At 39.2% G+C, this 23,397-nt stretch overlaps 1 protein-coding gene and 1 long non-coding RNA gene across 2 annotated transcripts; both read right to left on the bottom strand.

The window, feature by feature from the left end:
• Positions 1-875: 875 nt before the first annotated feature.
• On the bottom strand, positions 876-22,329 carry opn8a (opsin 8, group member a). The gene is made up of 4 exons (XM_065255747.1): positions 22,260-22,329; positions 4,018-4,311; positions 2,052-2,383; positions 876-1,504 (listed from the first exon to the last, which is right to left on the bottom strand). The coding sequence occupies exons 1-4, from the start codon at positions 22,327-22,329 to the stop codon at positions 1,178-1,180; spliced, it is 1,023 nt and encodes a 340-aa protein (XP_065111819.1). The 3' UTR covers positions 876-1,177.
• Positions 14,024-14,800, bottom strand: LOC135737874 (uncharacterized). Its single transcript, XR_010528607.1, has 2 exons — positions 14,428-14,800; positions 14,024-14,118 (listed from the first exon to the last, which is right to left on the bottom strand). It is a non-coding gene; the product is annotated as an uncharacterized lncRNA (long non-coding RNA).
• Positions 22,330-23,397: the final 1,068 nt, after the last annotated feature.

Genomic DNA, 23,397 nt, shown 5'->3' with positions numbered 1-23,397 from the left:
TTTACATAAAATAAACGTAATACAGCCACACAACAAACTTATGAAAATATTTTAATTGTTATTTGCATGATAGTTTTTTTAACACAGCCACACAAAATAAATAAAAACTATCACCACAATGCTCACCACTATGATTCCCCTTATCTCATGTGTTAATATTTTTTATTGTAACAATTTATGATTTGCAAAAATAACTGTTGCATCTGTGTAGATTAGATAAGCAAAGTGTGTGCGCGTTGTGCACGCTATACATTATGGTCAAGCATGCGCCCTTAAAATAGCATAATGAACAACGCGCAACGCGCCACTGACTTTAGACTAGTTTTTTTTGGTCAGTGGCGCAATTGTTTTTTGAAACTGCAAAATAGCATCAGGGATGGTTTGCGCCGCAACACGCCTCTTTTCTTGCACTGAACCGCCCAGGGAGCGCAAGTTCATTCCCTAGTTTGCCGACGTGCGTCTGTGGAGGGAAAAACCCGCTGTGCGCCGGTGCAAAATACGAATGATACATGCGTCACTGACAAAGTCAATTGCACCGGGTGCAAGATAGGGCCCTGAATCTGATCCCTAACAAAAGTCCCTTACAAAATGCAATTATTTTAGCTTTGAAAATTTGGTATTTTGAAAAAACTTCTTAGTATTACCCATATTTCATAAGTGATAAAAAGCAAACAAATAAAGATCGGAGATTGTTTGAAAGCAGAGGCTCTGTTCTTTCATTTAATATATTGTATGTTTATATGTTTATAGAAGATTTTCTGGAAGGCATTACATTTTTTTGAAAATCACAAAAAAATGCTGGCGCTGGCTGGCAACTTAAAAATAATAAAAACGCTGGTAGGGAAAGATTAAATGTTGTGGCCTGTTAGGAAAAAGAAAATTTAAAATGAACTGAAAGTAATTTTTAAAGGTGTCGTGGCCCACTCAAAGGCAAATATGACAAAAGCACAGACATAACAATACCACCGTCCGCAGGAAGGAATAAAAGACATAAATAAGACATTTTATCACAAACAAATCTTGAATAACCTCTTGGCATCCTCAGCTCCACTTCATGCTACCGACTTAATGATCTCGAAAATGTCAAACAATCATGCAGTCATTTCCATCTCATTTATTCAGTGGAGCTCCTCACCTCGAGTCTATTTTTAAAGATGAACCATCTGACCTCGTCTTTTCACTTTTCTGCTCTCTCTTGCTGCTGGAGGTCACCGGGTTTATCCGAGTGTCGTCGTCCTCCGCAGAGGGTCAATCTGTCCACAGCACTCGAGGAACAGCAACCATAACATGTCCAGATCTGTCGAAGCTCCCTGCGGAAGGACCTGCGGAAAATGTAGTAGACAAAAGGGTTGTACACCGTTGAGCACTTTGCGAATAGGCATGGGAGCAAGCTGACAACTGGAGCTACGCTGTCTTTGCCCTCGGAATGAAACATGGTCCATAAACTGATGGACACGTAGGGCGCCCAGGAGACGATAAACCCGGCACTGATGAGGATTCCCATCTGAAACACAATAAGAAACCGTGAACTGACAGGAAAATGCTAGCCAAACCGTTTATGCTGAACATACTCGTGAGATTGTAGTGTGAAGCCACTAATGGATTCGTTTAACAACACATGTGTTAAATATCAAATCCACAACGGAGGTTGTTGGTTCAAATACTTGGAAAGGCATCCGTGAATTGAAAATCTGCAGAGGTACCCGATTACCATTTTGCCCTTAGCTCCAGGGAACGTCTGCATGTTTCAGCGTTAAAAGCATGTGTCTGTCACTTAAGCCTGTTAAAACTGTGAAGTGTCAAGGAAATGTGTGAACTCTCCAGGGTTTCTGTGATCCCAAATGGTGTTAAACACTTAAATTAATATTAAAAAGACAAGCTATTGTTTTTATGTGGCATGCTGAAGTCTAGCCATATTTTTTTACTATGCATATGTCAGTTATGAACCAACAGAGAAGTCACCGGCCGCCACTGATTATAACGTAAGCCCACAGATTGGCATGCTAGTGATTTTTGGATACTTTAATGCAAAAGTCTAATCAGAATCTTACTATTGTGACTTTCCTCTCAACGGTCCCTGTGCTGGGCAGACTCTCGTTGATCTGGATTGACTGATAAGCCTTGTGGAGCTTCCAGGCAATAGCAAAGTAGGAGAACACGATGAATCCACATGGGATCAGGGTGCACAGAACGGCTAAAGCCATAATGAAAGAAGCGCCGTTTAAAGAGCGCTGGTATTCGGTCCAGTCCACAGAGCAGGCCAAACCGTAGGGTTCAGGTCCGTATCCGCCCCAGCCTAGCAGAGGAAACACGGCCCAGAGCAGTGAGTACAGCCAGATGACAGATATCACTAAACTTATAGTCCTTCTCTGAAACCTGTTGCCTGAAACACACAAATGAAGTCCTTGAATAAAGGAACATTGATTTTGAACATAGTTACATCTGACAAATGTGAATCTAAAGTAAAATCGCATTGCCAATAGGGTTGCCAGATCTGCAAAACAATTGTAGATCAAAACTGGCCAAAAAATAGCCAGGACCAAACGCCAAGACTCAAATAATCACTTTTATGCATCACACTCAATTTCTTCAAAAAAACAAAAAACAAAATTCACTGTATACATGGCAAAAAATGATTTTCAAGAAAAAAATTATTAGTACTTTTTGTCTTGTTTTCAGTAAAAAATCTTAAATTAAGATGATTTTTCTTGATGAGCAAAATAACCAAGAAAATAAGTCTAGTTTTTAGACCAAAAATATACAATTTAAGTGATTTTGTGCATAAAACAAGCAAAAAAATCTGCCAATGGGTTAAGCAAAAAAATCTTGAGTTTTTCTTGAATTTATTGTTTAAGAACAATGTTCAAGATTTTTTGCTTACCCCATTGGCAGATTTTTTTTGCTTGTTTTATGCACAAAATCACTTAAATTTAATATTTTTGGTCTAAAAACTAGACTTATTTTCTTGGGTCATTTTGCTCATCAAGAAAAAGCATCTTAATTTAATAATTTTAAGATATTTTTACTGAAAATAAGACAAAAATACTAAGAAATTAAGAAAATAAGTCTAGTTTTTAGACCAAAAATATCAAATGTAAGTGATTTTGTGCATAAAACAAGCAAAAAAAAAAAAAAAAAAAATTGCCAATGGGGTTAACCAAATTTTCATGAGTTTTTTTTTTTAATTTACTGTTTAAGAAAAATTTTCAAGATTTTGTTACTTACCCCATTGGCAGATTTTTTTGCTTGTTTTATGCACAAAATCACTTAAATTTAATATCTTTGGTCTAAAAACTAGACTTATTTTCTTGGGTCATTTTGCTCATCAAGAAAAAGCATCTTACTTTATGAATGTTTTGATATTTTTACTGAAAATAAGACAAAAAAATTAAGAAAATGTTTTCTTGAAAATAATTTTTTCCAGTGTAAATTAAAGAAAATTTCAAGAAAAATTTGCTTACCCCATTGGCAGATTTTTTTGCTTGTTTTATGCACAAAATCACTTAAATTTAATATTTTTGGTCTAAAAACTAGACTTATTTTCTTGGGTAATTTTGCTCATCAAGAAAAAGCATCTTAATTTAAGAATTTTAAGATATTTTTACTGAAAACAAGACAAAAATACTAAGATAATTTTTTATAAAAATAATTTTTTGCAGTGTAAGTAACTATACACTTTAGATGAGCAGATGAACAAAATCCCTTCAACCTGTGGACCAAAAAACAACCTGAGGCAACACTTAAAAAGTAGCCTAATTCTGCGGGAAAACCACTGATTTGGCAACACTGATTACCAATATTCAATATGATGTTTCTTTAAGGGACTGTCAGGCTTAAACAGCTAATATTAACTAATAAGCAGCATTTATTTTAAAATGAACAATACTGAAAATAACCATTTGAAGTTTATAACCTTCAATTTGTTTCCTTGGATAAACGTTCATGAAGCTATAGCTCCAGACAGTTGATTTATAAGATTAACATTGTAGTCATGACCCAATAAAACCAGAACAGTACCTGACTTCGGCGGGTTTCCCGTTACCAGATATCTCACCAACCCCATGACGGTCAAAGTCATGATGCTGGCCACGCTAAAGATCATTCCCATCAGGCCATAGTAAAGACAGGAAGGGTCACCCCCAATCCATGCATGGTTGAAGGCTGAAGCGATTGAGAGTGGATACATACTGAGAGCCATGCCAATGTCAGTTACAGCCAGATTAACCGTGAGGAGCTCGGGGGCTTTGAGAACGCTGTGTCGACGGGCGGCTGTTACCAGAACAGCTGCATTGCCCAGGATGGAGAAGATGGCTGGGAGGAGAAAGCAAACCAGTTGATATAAAGCTTAGTAAACACTGGCATTCAAGAGTAAATCAAATTAACACTTTGTTGTTTGTCAGAAAATGGTTCAAAAATGGTCTCAAGTTGTCGCTGGGTTAGTACCCTTTAAAAAGTTCTTAAAGTGCCCATCTTATGACTGCTTTTCCGCAAGTTATACAGGTGTATGAGTTCCATAAAGCATGTTTCAAAAGTTGTTTGCTCGAAATAGCTTGTAGGAAAAGATTGTTACCCATCTCTAGTAGCATCTGTTTCAGGGCAGTTCAGATTGTGCCGTTTTGAGCTTGTCTTACATATTTATGAGCTGCTGCTCCTTTGATCACGCCCCACTACTAACGTCATGTGATCGTGCGCATGCTGAGTGGTATCGTGAGCAGTACAGACCATACTGTGTTATTATTTTATATATTATTATTATTATTATATTATTATTATTAACGATTTATGTTGCCAACAGACAAATCATGCAGAAAAGTATCACTAATAAGTACACTACAGGTGAAGAAACTTATGACACACAATGATTCCAGAGTAAATTGTGATGTTACGTTAGCAGTCACAACAATAAACTCGTTTTCCCTGGACAATGCTAACATATTCCCATTATAAAACATTTTCAAGCGCATTATTTTCGCAACTTACAGAAATTAAGACCCTGCGGGGGATGTATACTGCTTGTGGACCGCGTGCTAATTGCTAGAAGCTAGCGGGAGGATCCGGACCGTAAAGTTATAAGAGGCTCGGGGGTTAGCCTCATCAGAAAAGCCGGGGCGGTAAGGCCCGGTCTCGGTGTGTCAAACTCATCATGACACACAAAGATTCCAGCGTAAATTGCGATGTAGCAGTCTGAACAATACACGCGTTTTCCCTAGAAGCTAGCGGGAGGTCCGGACTGTGTATATATCTATGCGGTCCGTAAAGTTATTAGGCTCGCCTCGTCAGAAAAGCCGGGGCGTACGGTCTCGGTTAGTTTGGCAAAAAGCTTTTAGCTCTAGCATCATAAATGTAGTATTTTGTGACAGAAGATGACAACATGCAAAATATAACGTGACTTCTTACCTTTTGTGATGAAACAACGCGATCGCGAATCGAATCCAGTCTGTTTCAGATGTGTGAATGATCCATGAAAGTCCAATAAAATACATCCAATTACCATTTTTGTCCACAAATGCTTATAATCCGTGAAATATAGATACATAGTCTGTTGTTTACATCAGATTTCGCATGAAGGTCTTATCGCCTACAATCTGAGGACTGTTTGCGTCGTAACACACTGTATATAAGATTACTCCGGGTTCCAATAACCACGCGTTAAAACTTCGTTTTTAAAAGTAGGTGGGAGTATAATCCATAATATCCAAATAGCGCTGTTATTTCCGTGAGACATTATAACAGCACAGAGGGTCTCATTCAAGTGACTGCTCTATGCTCTCTAGCTACCTGGTGGGTGGAGACCTGCGAGTGGGGTGGTGGGCGGGAAAATTCAAACTGAATGTGACGAAACGGTTTGTTACGTCACAACGGAGCTGAGTTTTAACTGGCGCAATCTGAGACTCAAGGCAGAGGACATTCAGAAACCTGTATCTCACTCAAAACAGCATGGATGGATTTTTTTCCAAGTTTGTATGCGTGTGGGAGCATCAGAGACACAAATGAACACCCCAAAACCCAGAAAAAGTGAGTTTTTCATAATAGGGCACTTTAACTCTTTCCCCGCCATTGACAAGTTATCTCGTCAATTAAGAGAAAACATTTGCATGAAAAAATGTGTTCGAGATAAGTTTTTATGTTAATCTGTCCGCGATATACACTAGATGGCCACTTATCCAATTTATAAAAAAAATATTTATTAATTTTACACTCCGTGTATGTTTTGATAATCGTTCTGAATCTGATTTCTAACAAAATTCCATCAAAAAAATGCAATTATTTCAGCTTGTTGCAAAAAAAAAGGATTTTTGAAGAGAATACCCATATTTAAGAGTTTATAAGCAGAGGAAAAATATAAATAGGTTTTTGTTTGTTTTGTTCGTTTGTTTATTGTTTGTTTGAAAGAAGAGGGTCTGTTCTTTCATTTGATATATGCTTATATATTTTTAGAAGAAAATTTTCCTGGAAGAAATTTTGTGAAACTTTTGTGAAAATCACAAAAATGCTTGCGGCAACTTTTTAAACAAAAAAGGCTGGTGGGGGGAATGAGATAATATGCAGAGGCGGCCTTAGCTATGTTTCAACCGTTTCAATTGAAACGGGCCCCGCCCTAAAGGAGGGCCCCAGCCCGGCGCAAGAATGTTTGAACGTGGGGCTATGATTCCTGCACGGGGGAGCTCACATTGTCAGTGCCTGTGGATGTTAAGCAATCACATATCTTTCATTTTAAATCAATTAATTTCTGCTCTTTATTTTCTCTCGGACGTTCATACGCGCTTTAGCCTGTAGAAATCGGATTATTAATATGAAATGAATGTATTTTATTAAAAAAATATAGAACTGCATTAATATTTATTATATGTCATTTAAATTATTTTTAAAAGTAATTTCTTTCATTTTTATAATTCAATGTAGAATCGTTTACAGCAGCATCACAGTGCTTCATAAAAACTCTAAGAAAACGTGCACATGTGGATAATTCTAGAGGTTTAATTATTCTTTAGCATCGGGATCACTAGACGAGAGCTTAATAGCCTTATTTTTGTGAAAACCGACATTTCTTAAATGTGTTACCTGTCGTATTCATTCCGACAAATTTTCCGTCACAAATGGAGAGAATATCAATTTGAAGTACTCATCGCTATATGCCCTATTTATTCCCTTCAAATATCAGAGCTGTGCAGAGAGTTGCGCAATTGTGTCTCATTGCGTGACCGTGACCGCTAAAATACACTTGGAGAATAGAGCAATGAAAGCAACGTCATTTTCATTTTATCTGGAGTGAAAGTTTAAGCGGCTCCCTTCCCGAAGTGCCCTTTAAGGGCGCAAAAAGAATTCGACCATGCTCTCTCTCATCAGGCTTGTCTGTGCAAGTGCGATTCCAGGTTTTTAATAATACATTATTTTAGGGACTGATTTCAATGGGTTTTTTTTTTTATAATATTATTGGATTTTATACTAACCTTAATACAGTATTTAATTGTATTTAAAATATGTGTATAACATCTGTGTGCATTTACTGACTGCCTTTAATATATTTTGTGCATGACGGCATTTTCCTCTAACGCAACATCCACACAATGTTCCATTAAATGAACATAATGACCAAGAACTTTAGATAAATGAGGGGTGATTTTTTTTTACAGTGGCTTGGAAATCGTCTATTTTTGTTTTGCTCCCGCATAACAATGTAAACTGTTTTTATAATAGCCTATTGAACATAGATGCCGTCAGCTCTCGTTCAGATTTTTATTGAGCACGAGGTGACAAAATCGCTGGACAAAGATAAACTTATCAGGGAATTCTCAGCACCCAAACACAGAAAGGTGGATTTCTAATAAGGTTTAGGTGAAATCTACGCTCGCCGCCAGGTGAGCTGTCTACGGTGCTGAAAAAACGCGGAGCCCATCCTTATTTATAAGTTCGGTTCAGTGTCAGTCAGACACTTGTCTTGTTTGCTTTTGTTAAATAATTCAAGTTGAGGGGATGTTTGAGATGTTTTTTTTTAAAGTCAGCCCAGACAGCTGAAAATATACTGCGCAAATCAATTAAGCAGAGAATTTAGCGTCCATGAAAGGGCGAGGCAACTATAATTGTATAGTTGTAATTAAATAAGGTTGGATCATTTCTTTTGAGCTGCCTAAGCTAAAAGTGCACGTAATAAAATAATATACCATTGATGCAAACCAACAGGAATCCTTGCTTTTTGCTCTATTATGCTTATGTTTTATGTGGGTAGGGCCTCCTATTAGTTGCTAGGTGTGTTCGACTTCATGCGGCGCTGCGCAGACCGATCAGCGGCTGACTTGAAGCAGTGCATTCCGGTTAGTATTTCTGTCCGACTTAAGCTGGCGCTGCAGGCACGTGACTGTGTCATATGGTTTTTAAGTACCGCGAGAGCGGTTCGAGATCAGCCGCCTGAGTTAGCCAGCGCAGTTCCCGAAGAGGAGCTGCACGGGCTGTAATGACGACACAGCTGTTTCAAGATTGGTCGGATTCACCACATGACAACAATCACGTGTGTTTCGTGTGTATTTTCACGCCCTCAGTTCCACAAATGCTCACAAATCTGTATTTTTATAACAGTTAAAGCTCTTTTCATGTAGTCGCGATGTTATATTGTGTCATCTTCATCAAAATAAAATGGATACAAAAACGTAGACCCCACTACATTGGTATTTAAATAATTTATGCTTCTGTTAAACTTTATTCTTGTAAAAACAGATGCTGTAAGCCTCTTCAGTTCCACTCATGCTCATACACGGACATTCAAAACAGTATAATTCACTTTTTATGTAGTTTACATCTTACAAATCATGTTGAATGCGATTAAGCAAGCAAACGGCACGTGATCAGCCATGCCTGACGTAAATGCAGCAAACTACGGGAACCACAGCGCGTCCGACTTCACGTCTCCGTTTTCAGCTCCTCCCCGCCTGCACGCGGCTAATCTCGCCGATCGGTTACATCCAGCCACAGCCGATGTCGAACACACCTATTGAAACGGGCCACCAGATGCTTAAGGCCGGCTCTGATAATATGTACCATTTAGGTTCAGATTTGTATACACATATTTGGTATTTCTGCTTATATGAACTCTTTAGGTGCAAAGGTGTAATGCCCCAATGACAGCTGGACTATTATTTCTGACAGTGCAAATGGCTAAAAGAAGTTAAACAAAAGCAAACAAATCTCCCAAAATAATTTACAGGAACAACATGGTAGAACTTTTTGAAAAGCCTCTTTGAAAAGCACACCTCATCTCTGTGCAATTTGCCATATGCATCAAACCTACTGGCACTGGGAGCAATTAAAAAGCAACAACAGCACAATTACTCAGAAGAAATTCCCAAAAGAGATGTTTGCCTGAAGAAATGCATTTAACACTATTGACCATACACAAGAATCAATCAGGGCTCAGTGTTATTTCACCCATAAACTGCTGTCGGCCTGGATTGATATGACAAGCGTTCCTGTTCCTCAAATGCTACCGAAGAATCGATTTTAGAGTGGATTTTAACTCTGTAGATGGTGCAGAAAAAATATATTAACTCATTCCCCGCCAGGCATTTGTTGAAAAGTTGCCCGCCAGCATTTTTTGTGATTTTTACAAAAGTTTCACAAAATTACTTCCAGGAACATTTTCTTCTAAAAACATATAAACATGCAAATATATCAAATGAAAGAACAGACCCTCTGCTTTCAAACAAACAATAAATAAACAAACATATTATCTATATTTTTTCTCTGCTTATAAACTCTTAAATATGAGTATTTTTCTTAAAAAAAAAAAAAAAAAAATAGCAAAAATACTGAAATAATTGATTTTTTGTGAAGGAATTTTGTTAGAGAATTTAAAATTAGTAAATAACTTTTTGGCATCAGTTTTTTCATAAAATGGGTAAGTGGATGGCAGGGAAAGTTTGCCTAGACCCCTGTGACATTGGGGTAAGGTGCGGGGTTGGGGGGGATTATGGGCTTGGTTTCATTGGAGTTTTTTGACGAGAATTGTACGTTTTTGCACGATTAACTTCTTATGAATTTATACGAATTTACCAACTCAGAAAATATGTAGGAATTCTCGTGAGATCAGGCTGAAAAGGTTACTGGTGATGATCATTGCTTAGTGACATTTGTTTTTATTCTAGTGGTCTTTCAAATGTCCCTTTAGCTAAAGCAATGGTTTTCAAACTTTTTCGCCTCTTGTTTAAAATGCATCACCCCCCCAGGAAAATTCATAACATAAACCAATCTCAACTTAGAATTGGAATTAAACAAAACATATTAAATGAAAATGTTGCTTGTAGCTTTAGTTTTCTGAGGTTTCAATACACAGAATTTATGTTAAATTATATTACTTATATTTTTTATTTTGTGTATTTTATAAAATGTCATAAAACCAGGGTCCCCCTGGTACTACTTTACGCCCCTCAAACGGTGGACAGTCCCGAGTTTGAGAACCACTGAGCTACAGGATAAATAGCATACAAGCTATTTTAACACATAAAGTTTTTGTTAAAGAAAAACCCATAACAGATTTGAGGAGCTCAGATGCAAAAGCTGCTAAATGCTAAGTCAAAAATGAGATAATGATGATATTAAAGTAGTTCACCCCAAAATGGTCACAATTAACTTGACCATAGTCATTTTTATTCCTACTATAAAAGGTCAATGGGCCTTATTTTTTTGGGTGAACAGTACTCCTTTAACCAAATGCTTTTGGCACATATTATACATTCTTCAAATACTTTAGGTCATTCAGAAATACCAAATATATTTGGTTTGTTGGCAGAATCCATTAAATGTCTGATAAAAAATGCTAATTTACAAGAAAACATGTAAGTCGCACATAGAGGTTTTTGCATCTGAGCTCGAATATTTCTGCAAATTAATGCTGGGTTCAGGCTGCAGCTGTCCCAAATTAAAGATGGCCTTCGTGAAATATTTGTGGCGACTTAAATTTTTTGTGCCAGCGGCCACATTCAATTGAAAAGGGTGTTTTCATTTCAAAACACCTGTAGTGTACACTTCTCACGTCTTGAGAGCATTTTCACGAGTGGAAATTGTCCTATATTAGCACATTGTTGGTGGTAACGCAATTGACATTTTAACTAAAATCCTAAGAAATGAGTGCATGGGCAATGCGAAAACGAGATGTCGACATGTAACTTTAAAAGTCTTGGGGCTGAAATGCTCCCAAAATGTAGACAACCACTTAACCCTAACTAGAAAATAATTTAAAACATTTTAATTAACTCCTTAACCAAGTTAGATTGTTTTATAACTGATTTTCCATATTAATTAGGCAAAAGTAATTATCTATTCTCTATTAATTTGACTGTAATCACACAAAACACCTGCTGTGGCTTTGTGTCCTTGACAAAAAAGCATTAAACTACTGTTAGTTGTGGAATGAGCCATTATAATCTTTACATCTACTTTGCACTTGCGAACTTCATAGCACTTTGTGTGTTTTCCAGCATGTCGGGGCAGGTAGGGAGAGAATAGGGATGGCTATCCAATAATTCCCAATGTACACTGCAGCAATGAGAAATCGTGGATCTGCCGAGATCCGTGAAAAGTAAACACTGAGCATTATGAAGACGTTCAGGAGCTTAATGTTTTTTTTATGTACTGCTCAGCGGAGGACACATCAATCTTGAACACATCACCTGAGCAAACACTGGTCTGTCTTCACTTCTGCTCTTAAATCAGCAGCAATTATATGGACGGCTTGGAATCGTCTAAAAGTACCTGGTCGACAGACGGTTATTTTGGGGTAAAAAATGTCTAACCCTCTCAAATGGCTTAGGGGGAACATACTTCATACTCAATGACTTTAAATATTTTATATGAAATGGAGTGTTTTCTGAAATGGGACATAATGTGTCATTTAAATTATGGTTTAAAAAGGGTTCACAGTGGTTTATTTGCGATAAAGTGTAAAAGTATACTGTATGTCAAGAACGGCTGTCAAGATATTGACTAAAGCCCAACATATAGGTTTTTTTTCACAGATTTTCATAACAACACAGCTAAATGTCTCTCTAGGGATATCCAAGTAATTTTATACCATACAACTTTTAGAGACTTATTTAGAAATGACTTCTCTGTTATATGATAAATAAATAGGGATTACAACACCCCCCTGTGGTTGTAGAAGTAAATCTTAGATCAGGGGTCTCCAACGTTTTGGTAAGCAAGGGCTACCAGAATGGATAAAACAATCTGGAGGGCTACTTTTTTGATATAGTCTACTCAAAACATTTTATTTTACTTGCTGATTTTATTTTATCTTACTTGTTGATATTGTTTATTTTATTTTACTTGTTGGTATGTTTTATCATTGTTTAAAATGTTAACATACATAAAAGAAGCTGATATAAAAATATTTAATAAATAAATATTAAAATTGTGGTTACCAATAGAATGTGCTTTGGCGGGTAACTTACAGAATCTTTGCGGGCAACCTGGTGAATATATACCGAAATATATAGAAATATATACAGTGTAGGAAATGCTCATTAACAGGCAACCATGTCACATATGAGCTTCCCAATTGTTCTTAAAAAGGTTCTTTGGAGAACCCGCCCTCGCCCTCGCAAAATGCGCATATCACAGCTGTCAATCATGACGTGACATCACTGTTTTTATAGCATTAAATAACTATTTAAAAACAAACTTATTTTAAAAACAAACACTTGAATTTACATCAGCGTGATAAAAACTACAGTAAATGACAGAAACCAGCTTAGGAAAAAAGATAATTGAAGTGTAATTAAATTGTTTTGTTGGTCTCAAGTCCCATTGAATAACATTAGGGTAGGCGGAGTTTATGACCTATACTGGGACCAGTCACTGAGGGGCGATCGAGACGTTTTGGCTTCACTTTTTAGGGCTTGTGTGCAGGGGCGCTGCTAAGGATTTTGGGCCCCATGAAAAGAATCTTGAAAGGGCCCCCAACACAGCTGAGACTTTTTTCATATTAATTTACATAAAATCATGCGCTTTTATGGTATTTTGACTACCAATGGGGTGAGAAAATTTTACTTGAATTAAGTGTTTAAGAAAAAATAAATATTATTTCACAATTTTTTTTCACCCCATTGGCAGATCATTTAGCTTGTTTTGAGGACAATTTCACTTAAATTATATATTAATTTGTCTTAAAACTAGACTTATTTACTTAGGTCATTTTGCTCATCAAGAAAAAGCATCTTAATTTAAGAATTTTTAGATATTTCTACTGAAAACAAGACAAAAATACTAAGTAAGAAAGTCAATTTTTGCAGTGTTGAACATTTAACTAAAACTGTGTATTGTTATTTTTTCCAGCGTTTTCTTGACCTAACATGGGGAGAAAATTGATTTCCCTTATCATGCACTTTTAACACTAGAACGGCCACCAGCAATGTTCCCTCTAATTTTTTTCAGCACTGAGCAAATAATTTTTTTTCTGAGCACACATTTCAGTACTGTGAGGAATTCGCAACCACACGACCTGCCGAAAATGAACACGAGCCTGCGTTAACCATAGGAGATTCAAAGAGATGACAGTGTAGCGTGTAACGGGGTTTAGTGTATACACACGTATAATGTTCAATGTGGGCCTGTGTATAAATCCCAATACATGTAATTAACACTCTCTTTGAATTTACCAGGTACCTGGGTTTAGCAGATTGAACCGTTCACCTCAAGCTGAAAATCAGTTCTCATATACTACAGTGCAAATAAATAAATAAATAAAATACTTGTAAAAGTGTAACACATTTTCATTTTGTTTGTAATCCAAATTCATGATTCACTTAAATGACTCTGTTGGGTTGAATTCATGAATCAATTGATTCGGTTCAAAGGACCGTTTGTTCCTTTATATAGTTCAAATAGTTCAGTTCAAAGTCAGTGTCCTTTAAAGAAAATCCAAGAAAATACGGAAAATGAAGTTTCAGCGAATTCACGTCCTAGTAGTTGTCCGAAACAAAAAGTATCCTCCTACCAGTTCTGATGAATTCAAAGCACAGCTCTGGTTGGCTCGCCTTTTTGTATACACCTTCACTTAATTGTCTCGCGTGTCCAAGATGGAGCAGGAGAACTTTACAGATGTTCGAAATTCTCACAAAAAAACCCAGCCTTGTAAAAACACAAGGCAGAACAGTAATTAATCTTCAGTTCAACACATTTATCAATAAGCATCATGTAAACATTTCAAATAACAACCTAACTCAGGGTTTCAACACTTATTGAACATATTGACACTTAAAATTTTATTTTTTAATCACATTTACGTTACTTGACCGTTAACTTTCAAATGTAAATAGCTTCAGCTCGTTCGTTATATACCAACGGCCAATGTAAACAAACTAATAAAACTCATAGTTTGCTGCCAAATTTGCAACACTTATGCCACAATGTCAAGTTAATATTTAGAATATAACTCACCAAAGCATACATTTTAACTTCTTATTTAAAAGAAGAAGTTCATTCGCAGTGTTTTGATGCTCTGTGATTCTGCATCTGCCTCCGTTCTAATTCTCTATTTTGCTCTCTCCTCACTCTAGCGACAGCTTTTCCAAGTTATCGCATCACTTCAGGAATCCAATAATTTGTTTTAAATCACTGTTTTGAATCTGAACTTTTTCCTCTTAATAAATATTTTAGTTTCTTGAGATCGACCCGTGCAGCTGCTCATCTGGCTCGCTCTCACTCTGTGCTCGTGCGTGCTGGCAGCGTCACTGTGTGAACTGAATGCGCTGCTACCATTGGCTCATAAAAGTGTCTGTCACCGTAGCAAGATCAGCGATTGGTTGAAAGTTTCTTCTCGTTCTAGAACACTCGCCTTCTCTCTCTCTTAATTCTTTTACAACAGCAAATGCATCAATGTTTATGTGCGGTCTGAAAAATGTGCGCGGTCTGACAAATCTATTGCGCGGCCACTTTGGCTGGCCTGCGCGGCCGCGCACGCGCGCAGCTTAGAGGGAACATTGGCCACCAGCAGTCATTTTAACCGTAACATTTAAACTTATGCATTGCAAAAAATTATTTTCAAGAAAAAAAAATCTTCGTATTTTTTCTTGTTTTCAGTAAAATCGTCTCGGGTTACGTAGGTAACCCTGGTTCCCTGAGAACGGAACGAGACGCTGCGTCGCCATAGCAACGCTTTGGGGAACGCCTCGGCGTGACTGATCTGAAGCACGTGTAACACATAATCAATAATCTGATGATTGGATATAGGCTGGATGCCGTGCGGACCAAGGGTATAAGAAGGCATCCCACACAAACACACTCGCTACCAGTGCCGAAGCAAGTGCCTACAGGGATGCAGGGAGTATGGCATGGAGACGCAGCGTCTCGTTCCCTTCTCAGGGAACCAGGGTTACCTACGTAACCCGAGACGTTCCTTTTCGAGGAACTCGAGCTGCGTCGCCATAGCAACGCTTTGGGGAACGAGATGCCCACGCTTCCATACTACCAAATGCCTGTAGCGTGTATAACTGAACACAGTCAAGGCAAAAAACCTGGGACCCTAAAGAGGGGTCTAGGTCTAGACCATAAAATCTGACGGAGGTGAGCGGCGAAGACCCAGCCGCATTACACACGTCAAGAGAGGCGCCTGACCCTAAGGCCTTAGAGGCAGCCATACCCCGGGTAGAGTGGGCCCTCACCGCGACAGGTGAGGGTAAGCCCTGATGTTCATAAGCCAGTGAGATAGCATCTACTATCCATCTGCTCAAAGTCTGCGTGGTCACCGGTAAACCTTTTCTGGGTAAACCAAAGCACACAAATAACTGCTTGGACTCCTCCACTGAGCAGTCCTGTAAACATATGTATCCTGTGCTCGCACAGGACACACCAAATTCAGCTTTTCCTGGTCCGCACTCCTGAATGGGGGAGGACAAAGGGCCTGCAGAACAATGGGCCTCGGCACATTGTTCAGCACCTTGGGAACATAACCTGGCCTTGGGTGTAGAAAAGCCTTAGCCATCCCAGGTGCAAACTCAAGACATGTCGGGGATACCGACAGGGCCTGAAGGTCCCCCACTCGCTTTAAAGAAGTAATAGCCAGAAGGAACACAGTCTTAAAGGCCAGAAACCTATCTGGTGAAGTCTCAAGTGGCTCGAACGGAGCCAACGAGAGCCCTTCCAGCACGACCGCTAGGTCCCACGTAGGCACCCTAGTGCGGCTAACAGGTCGCAACCTGCGAGTGCCACAAAGAAAGCGAGCCACTTATGGGTGTCTACCCACTGATGAGCCTTCCACATGAGTATGGTAGGCAGAAAACTGCTGCCGTTAAACCTTAATGGTGGAAGGAGTAAACTCATCAGAGAACGCTCCTGCAGAAACCTCAGAACTACGTCGACAGGGCAGTAAACTGGGTCTGTCAGATGAGCTGAACACCAAGAGGTGAACATTTCCCACTTAAGGGAATAAAGTTTCCCCGTGGAGGGATAAACACAACCAGGGGGGAAGGCATACAGACGTAGCCTCAGCCACGCCTGTACCATGGAAAACCACAGTGGGTAAAGTGTGGTGTCCTGGGATGCAAACAGATCTACCTCTGCGCGTCCAAACCCTTTCCAGATGTGGTTCACCACATCTAGATGAAGTCTCCACTCCTATCGGAGATGTCTGTTGTCTCGAAGGGGCATCTGCCACATACAGGTGGCGTGGTATGTAGACTGCCCTCAGAGAGTCCAGAAGTGTATGGTAGGCAGAAACTGCTGCCACCTATACCTTAAAGGTGGAGTAATGATATGGTCTCCACAACCTCAGTTGGTAGCATGACATTCTTCCAAAGGAGTATGGTAGGCAGAGACTGCTGCCACCTAAACCTTAGGTTGGAAGGAGTTAACCCAGCAGAGAATTGCTCCTGCAGAAACCTCAGTACCACGTCAAGGGGCAGTTGACTGGGTCTGTCAGGTGAGCTGAACACCATGAGGTGAAGTTTCTCCACATAGGGCCTAAGCTCCTGATGGAGCTCCGGAGTAATCATATGGGCTCCACAACCTCAGTTGGTAGCATGACATCCTTCCAAAGGAGTATGGTAGGCAGGGACTGCTGCCACCTAAACCTTAGGGTGGAAGGAGTTAACCCAGCAGAGAATTGCTCCTGCAGAAACCTCAGTACCACGTCAAGGGGCAGTTGACTGGGTCTGTCAGGTGAGCTGAGCACCGAAAGGTGAAATTTCTCTACTTTAGGGCATAAGCTTCCTCTCTGAGGGAGCTCTGAAGTAATCATCTGGTTCCCACAACCTCATTCGGGAGCATGAGGTCCTTACAAAGGAGCATGGTAGGCAGAGACTGCTGCTACCTAGACCTTAAGGGTGGAAGGAGTTAAGCCAGCAGAGAATTGCTGCTGCAGAAACCTCAGTACCACATAAACACGGCAGTTGACTGGGTTTGTAAGGGGAGTTAAACACCAATAGGTGAAAAATTCTCCACTTAAGGGCATAAAGCTCTCTCGAGGGTTGTCCAGACGAAATATGAGGTCCTTCCAGAAGGAATACGGAAGGCAGAAACCGCTGCCACCTAAGCCTTAAGAGTGGAAGGAATTAAGCCAGCGGAGAATTGCTCCTGCAGAAACCTCAGCACCACATAAACAGGGCAGGTGATTGGGTCTGTCACGTGAGCTGAACACCATGAGGTGAAGTTTCTCCACTTAGGGCTAAAGCTCCCTGAGGGAGCTCTGGAGTAATCATATGGTCTCCACAACCTCAGTTGGGAGCCTGACATCCTTCCAAAGGAGCATGGTAGGCAGAGACTGCTGCCACCTAAACCTTAAAAGTGGAAGGAGTTAAGCCAGCAGAGATTTGCTCCTGCAGAAACTTCAGCACCACAACAACAGGGCAGTTGACTGGGACTGTCAGAAGTAAAGTATGGTCTCCACAACCTCAGTTGGGAGACCTGAGCCTGCGAGCCTGGCCCCCTCAGAGGCCAAGCTGACAGCTACCAGATCTCTGGCAAACTTTCTCCAGAACTTCTGTGGAAGAGTGATTGGGGGAAAGAAGAAAAAGCCATATCAGGCAGTGTGTGGTGTCCTGAGATGCAAACAGATCCACCTCTGCATGTCCAAATACTCTCCAGATGCGGTTCACTACATCTGGCTGGAATCTCAACTCCCCATGAATGGGCTTTGCCTTACAGGGCATCTGCCATATGCCAATGGCCTGGGTCTAAACTGTCGTCAACGAGTACAGTTTGTCCAGAGACCACAAATGCCATTATCCCAAAATTAACAATGTTGTGATTTTGTCCCTATCGGCTTTCCATAACTGTACTCTAACCTGTAAGGGATGTGTCTGTTCTCAGCGTAACACGCCAGCAGCCCACACCCAAAACAGTCCTTAGGATAGAAACCAAGGTTTCCTCCACACCACCAGAGCACGCAGACAACGATGCGTGACTTTGATTGCAGACCTCTTTAGAGATATATTTAAGAAACCACCGATGTGATGTCTGTCTAGACAAACACATGATGGCTCCTCAGGTCTAGAAGGAAATGGGAGTCCAACCCATACCACCATCATTTCCAAGGCAATTTCAGTGCCATAGCCGATGATGAGTTTCAGCGATTTTGATCCTTTAGGCTTTCCATAATCGCAACAACCTGTGAGGGACGCTTCTGTTGTCAGCGTCACACATCGACAACGCGCACCCAACACAGGACCTTGGGACAGAAGCCATGCTTTCTTCCTGTTACCACAGCACGCAAAAAACGGTGCGTGACATTGATCATGCGGTGCGTGTTTGACACAGCTCACACAGGCTGTGACAAGCAGATATACATACATAGCCTACACATACAGGTGTAGAAAACGTAAAAATATTATTATTTTCATTATTATGTGTATGTACATACATATAATACCTCCACACTGTAAGAAGAGAGGAGGCTTCACGTGGAGACTGCACGTTTAGCCTTAAACAGTAGGCAGATTATGAAGATGATCCATCTCTCCGGAGAAAGACAGCTGAAAATATATGGCTCTCACGCAGGGCGCCTTCCCGATCCGGCGAGTGAGAGAGAGGGACTTCACGTGCAGGCGGAGATACCGCCGCCTGCGCGAAATCATATGGCGACTCCCACGAGTGCAACCGCCGCTGAGAAGCGGGATCGCAGCCGCGAACCCAAGCTTCCTAGAGAGCGAGAGACAGATGTCACGGGTGTAGGCGGGGATACCGCCGCCTGCACGCACGAGTGCAGTCACCGCTTTGCCTCGACAGAAGCGGGACCGGATCCGTGAGGACGCGAGCCTTGAGATATCCTTCTCTAGCGCGAAGCTGGAGCGCAACACGTGCACGGGAATGCTCACAGTGCACACAGCCAGGTTTCTCAAAAGCCAACTGTGCGTGCCGCGCTCTAGACACATGTGAATCCTTGTCTGTGATATCGCGCCGACAGGGAGATACACATACTTGAACTTCATAAAACATACTTCAGATTTATGCAAAAGTACACGCAGTCACTTGCTGAGGCACTAAAAGCGAGTGTGTTTGTGTGGGATGCCTTCTTATACCCTTGGTCCGCACGGCATCCAGCCTATATCCAATCATCAGATTATTGATTATGTGTTACACGTGCTTCAGATCAGTCACGCCGAGGCGTTCCCCAAAGCGTTGCTATGGCGACGCAGCTCGAGTTCCTCGAAAGGGAAATCAAAAAGTTCTTAAATTAAGATGGTTTTTCTTGAGCAAAACGACCCAAGAAAATAAGTCTAGTTTTTAGACCAAAAATATTACATTTAAAGGTGACATAGAATGATTGAACGGGGTATTTATCCTTGTTCTGTGATGTGACATGGAGACAAAAAATGTTTTGTTTGGGTCTGTAATGCCTTAGAAGCTTCCTCTCAGATAGCTCATTATGGTGGGGGATTTTTTAACAAGTGGTTTTGCACCTATTTGGCTCCCCCTACTGGCTTAACTTGCAATCTCATTACTGATTGGCTGACTTTGCTTATGTAGCCAATTATTTTAAAGTGGAGGGGCAGTGAGATGCCTGTGATGTCATAAGCATCAGTTTTTCAGATTGGGCTGTTTTCTGGCTGACATTTCTAAAAGAGGAATTTCTATGAGACTGAGATGTTTAGCATGTCTAGCACTTTTTGTATGTTTGTGAATGCGGGACTACCATTATTCAACAAAGACAAGGTAAAAATGGTTTTTCATTCTCTGTCCCCTTTAATGGATTTTGTGCATAAAACAAGCAAAAAAAAATCTGCTAATGGGGTAAGCACATTTTTCTTGAATTTTTCTTGAATTTAGTGTTTTAGAAAAATTTTCAAGATTTTTTGCTTACCCCATTTCCAGATTTTTTTGCTTGTTTTATGAACAAAATCACTTAAATTTAATATTTTTGGTCTAAAAACTAGATTAATTTTCTTGGGTCGTTTTGCTCATCATGAAAAAGCATCTTTATTTAAGAAATGTTAGATATTTTTACTGAAAACAGGACAAAATTACTAAGAATTTTTTTCTTGAAAATCATTTTTTGCAGTGTGGTAATTATCTTTAACACTAGAACAAACAGGGCGTCATTTTGACCGTTTTGAAATTTGCATAGTCAATAACTTTGTCTAAATAAATCATAAAGCCTTGCTGCTCCCTGACTTTTCTTAAAACTACATGCATTTTCATTAAAACTAGTTTAAATATTTGTGTGAATAAAAACAGAAATATAATCATTTCTATCTATAACGTCCACAGGCAGTCATTTTGCGTTGTTTAAATTGAGTTTTGCCAAGTTGATATTCTGCCGGCGCTATAAGTGAAGTCAAGCTGTGTTGCCTGGATTATACAATTTGGGCGGACTGAACCATTTTATGATAATTGAGAGGAGGGAAAGGGGCCCACAGACGTTTGTGTTTTCTAAACAAATTAACAAAAAATGTATGCCAGGAAACAGCAAATAGAATAATTTAAAGTTAATAATTTTTACTATTAAATATTTTTTAGCACCACAATTTTGGGGGCTTCTCTGGGCCCCCTTTTACTCGTGGGCCCCGAGAATCGTCATTGTTTACCCCCCCTTTACAGCGCCCCTGCTTGTGTGGCACGCTTGGTTTAAACTCTAGGGGTGCTGGGAATTTGCCTATTTTAACAAAAGTCCATTTAAATGATTAAAGGTGACATAGAATGATTGAACGGGGTATTTATCCTTGTTCTGTGATGTGACATGTAGACAATTTTTTTTTGTTTGGGTCTGTAATGCCTTAGAAGCTTCCTAAAAACCTCTCTCAGATAGCTCATTATGGTGGGGGATTTTTTAACAAGTGGTTTTGCACCTATTAGGCTCCCCCTACTGGCTTAACTTGCAATCTCATTACTGATTGGCTGACTTTGCTTATGTAGCCAATTATTTTAAAGTGGAGGGGCAGTGAGATGCCTGTGATGTCATAAGCATCAGTTTTTTTAGATTGGGCCGTTTTCTGGCTGACATTTCTAAAAGAGGAATTTCTATGAGACTGAGATGTTTAGCACTTTTTGTATGTTTGTGAATGCGGGTAGACTACCATTATTCAACAAAGACAAGGTAAAAATTGTTTTTCATTCTCTGTCCCCTTTAAGTTTAATCCAATTGGAATTACTAGTAATTTCAACTGTATTGACTAGTGATGAGTTGCTCTAACTTATTAAATTTGCTCTAACTTACAAAAGTTGACATAACCAAAGGGAATTATATGTGAAAAGTTATTTCAATAAGTAACACCTTTTTTCAATTTACAGTTTTTACTTAAAGGCGCAGTTTCCCGGACAAGGGTTTAAATAAATCTAACACTAGGCCTTAGTTATATTAGGACATTTACAAACATAATTTACAATAAACATTACTGGTGTGCATCTTTAGACAAAATATTTGTACTGATATATGTTAAGATATGTTTTTAAATGAAGTCAGCTCAAACATGCACTTTAATCTGGGACTAGGATAAAAACCTGAAGTATTTTCACTTAAACATATAACTACATTTTTTAGGTGTTACCAATTTAAGTATTTTTTAAGTTGATCCAACTTTTACTTTTTACCGTGTAGACAGAGTCTAATAGTTATGTTTTGTGTTAATGTTAAGATAAGTAAATAAGTTGAGTGTTTAAAATGCAGATGTATGTTAATGTTCAGCTCCACACATTTGTTGACCAATCACAAACACTGCGGCTTTCCAAACAACATTGACGGTTCTAAAATGTCTTTCTAATAATTTCGGCAGGTTGTTTAATAAAGCGTACGTACTTATGTATTGTTTATTTAATAGAAATATAAAAGCAGCACTTACCAACCAGCAACAGGAATACACCTGCACTGTAATCAACATTAGGGGATAATTTCGAGGTGTATCGATCCATTCCTTCTTCTCACAAAGAGCTGTCGATTTGTTTGTGAATAGCTTTGAGGGTTTTCAATTTCTGCTTCACTTGACCACGGACAAAACTTCAATCTAACATCTAGTAATCATCATCATTATGACGGCACACATAATAATTTCCCCCCACCTTTTCATTCAATGTAATCTCTCACTCCGCATGGGCGGACACATGAGGACTCAAGCACCTATTAGAGATGATTTGCATAACAGTCACTGGTATAGAAATGTGACAGTGTAACCTGTCCTACTCCTATAGCTGTTACATATGGACGGTCTATAAAATATATACACAGATTTCGAGTCACATTTTGGTCTTTGGTGGCGTGCCAGAAAAGACCATTATAACTCCAGTATGCTAATTCATTCATCACCAGTTAAACAAAAGATCCAAAGCCAGATACAACATAAGATTCTGGTTGTAGTAAAGTTTTTTTGAATAAATAAATAAAAAGGCATGTTTGTGCTGAAAATGAAAACACTCTGCGTCTGGTTAAAGTTGTTTCATACATCAGTTGTCTTTTATAATATATTAATTCAGATAAACATAGCAATAAAAAAATGTATGCATTTGGTTGTTTTTATTTCATAATATGGTTTATGTTATAAATATTTCCAGCTGCATGCCATCAACAGTTTGATTTATGAACATTGTAGGCTACATTTTCAATTGAAGTTTATGTGCACTTGGCCGACTTTTATTCAAAATGACTTACATTCAATCTATTAATTTTTTTTCCAGAAAGTGTGTTTCCCTCGGGATCAAATCCATGACCTTTGCATTGCTGAAGCTTTACCAATTCAGTTCAAGCGACACGTGTACAGTATCATCCTATTATTCATGCATATAAATATTCTCTCAATTATTCCTATAGGGCTTATTTGCCCATAATCATTTCTGCTGTCTATTGAAGGTTGGGCAACCCTATTTTAGGACTACAGCTCATGTGGATCAGCCTTGACCTGAGGTCAGTGTTGAATGCACAGTTTGAAAGCACATTTTAATTAACTGCGACTGTATTCTGTACTGTAATTTGAAATGCATGCATTG

The sequence above is a fragment of the Paramisgurnus dabryanus genome, chromosome 12 (assembly GCF_030506205.2).
Source record: "Paramisgurnus dabryanus chromosome 12, PD_genome_1.1, whole genome shotgun sequence".
In the NCBI taxonomy this organism is placed as follows: Eukaryota; Metazoa; Chordata; class Actinopteri; order Cypriniformes; family Cobitidae; genus Paramisgurnus; species Paramisgurnus dabryanus.
The sequence above is the reverse complement of the archived record's forward strand: the minus strand, read 5'-3'. Positions and strand labels throughout refer to the sequence as shown.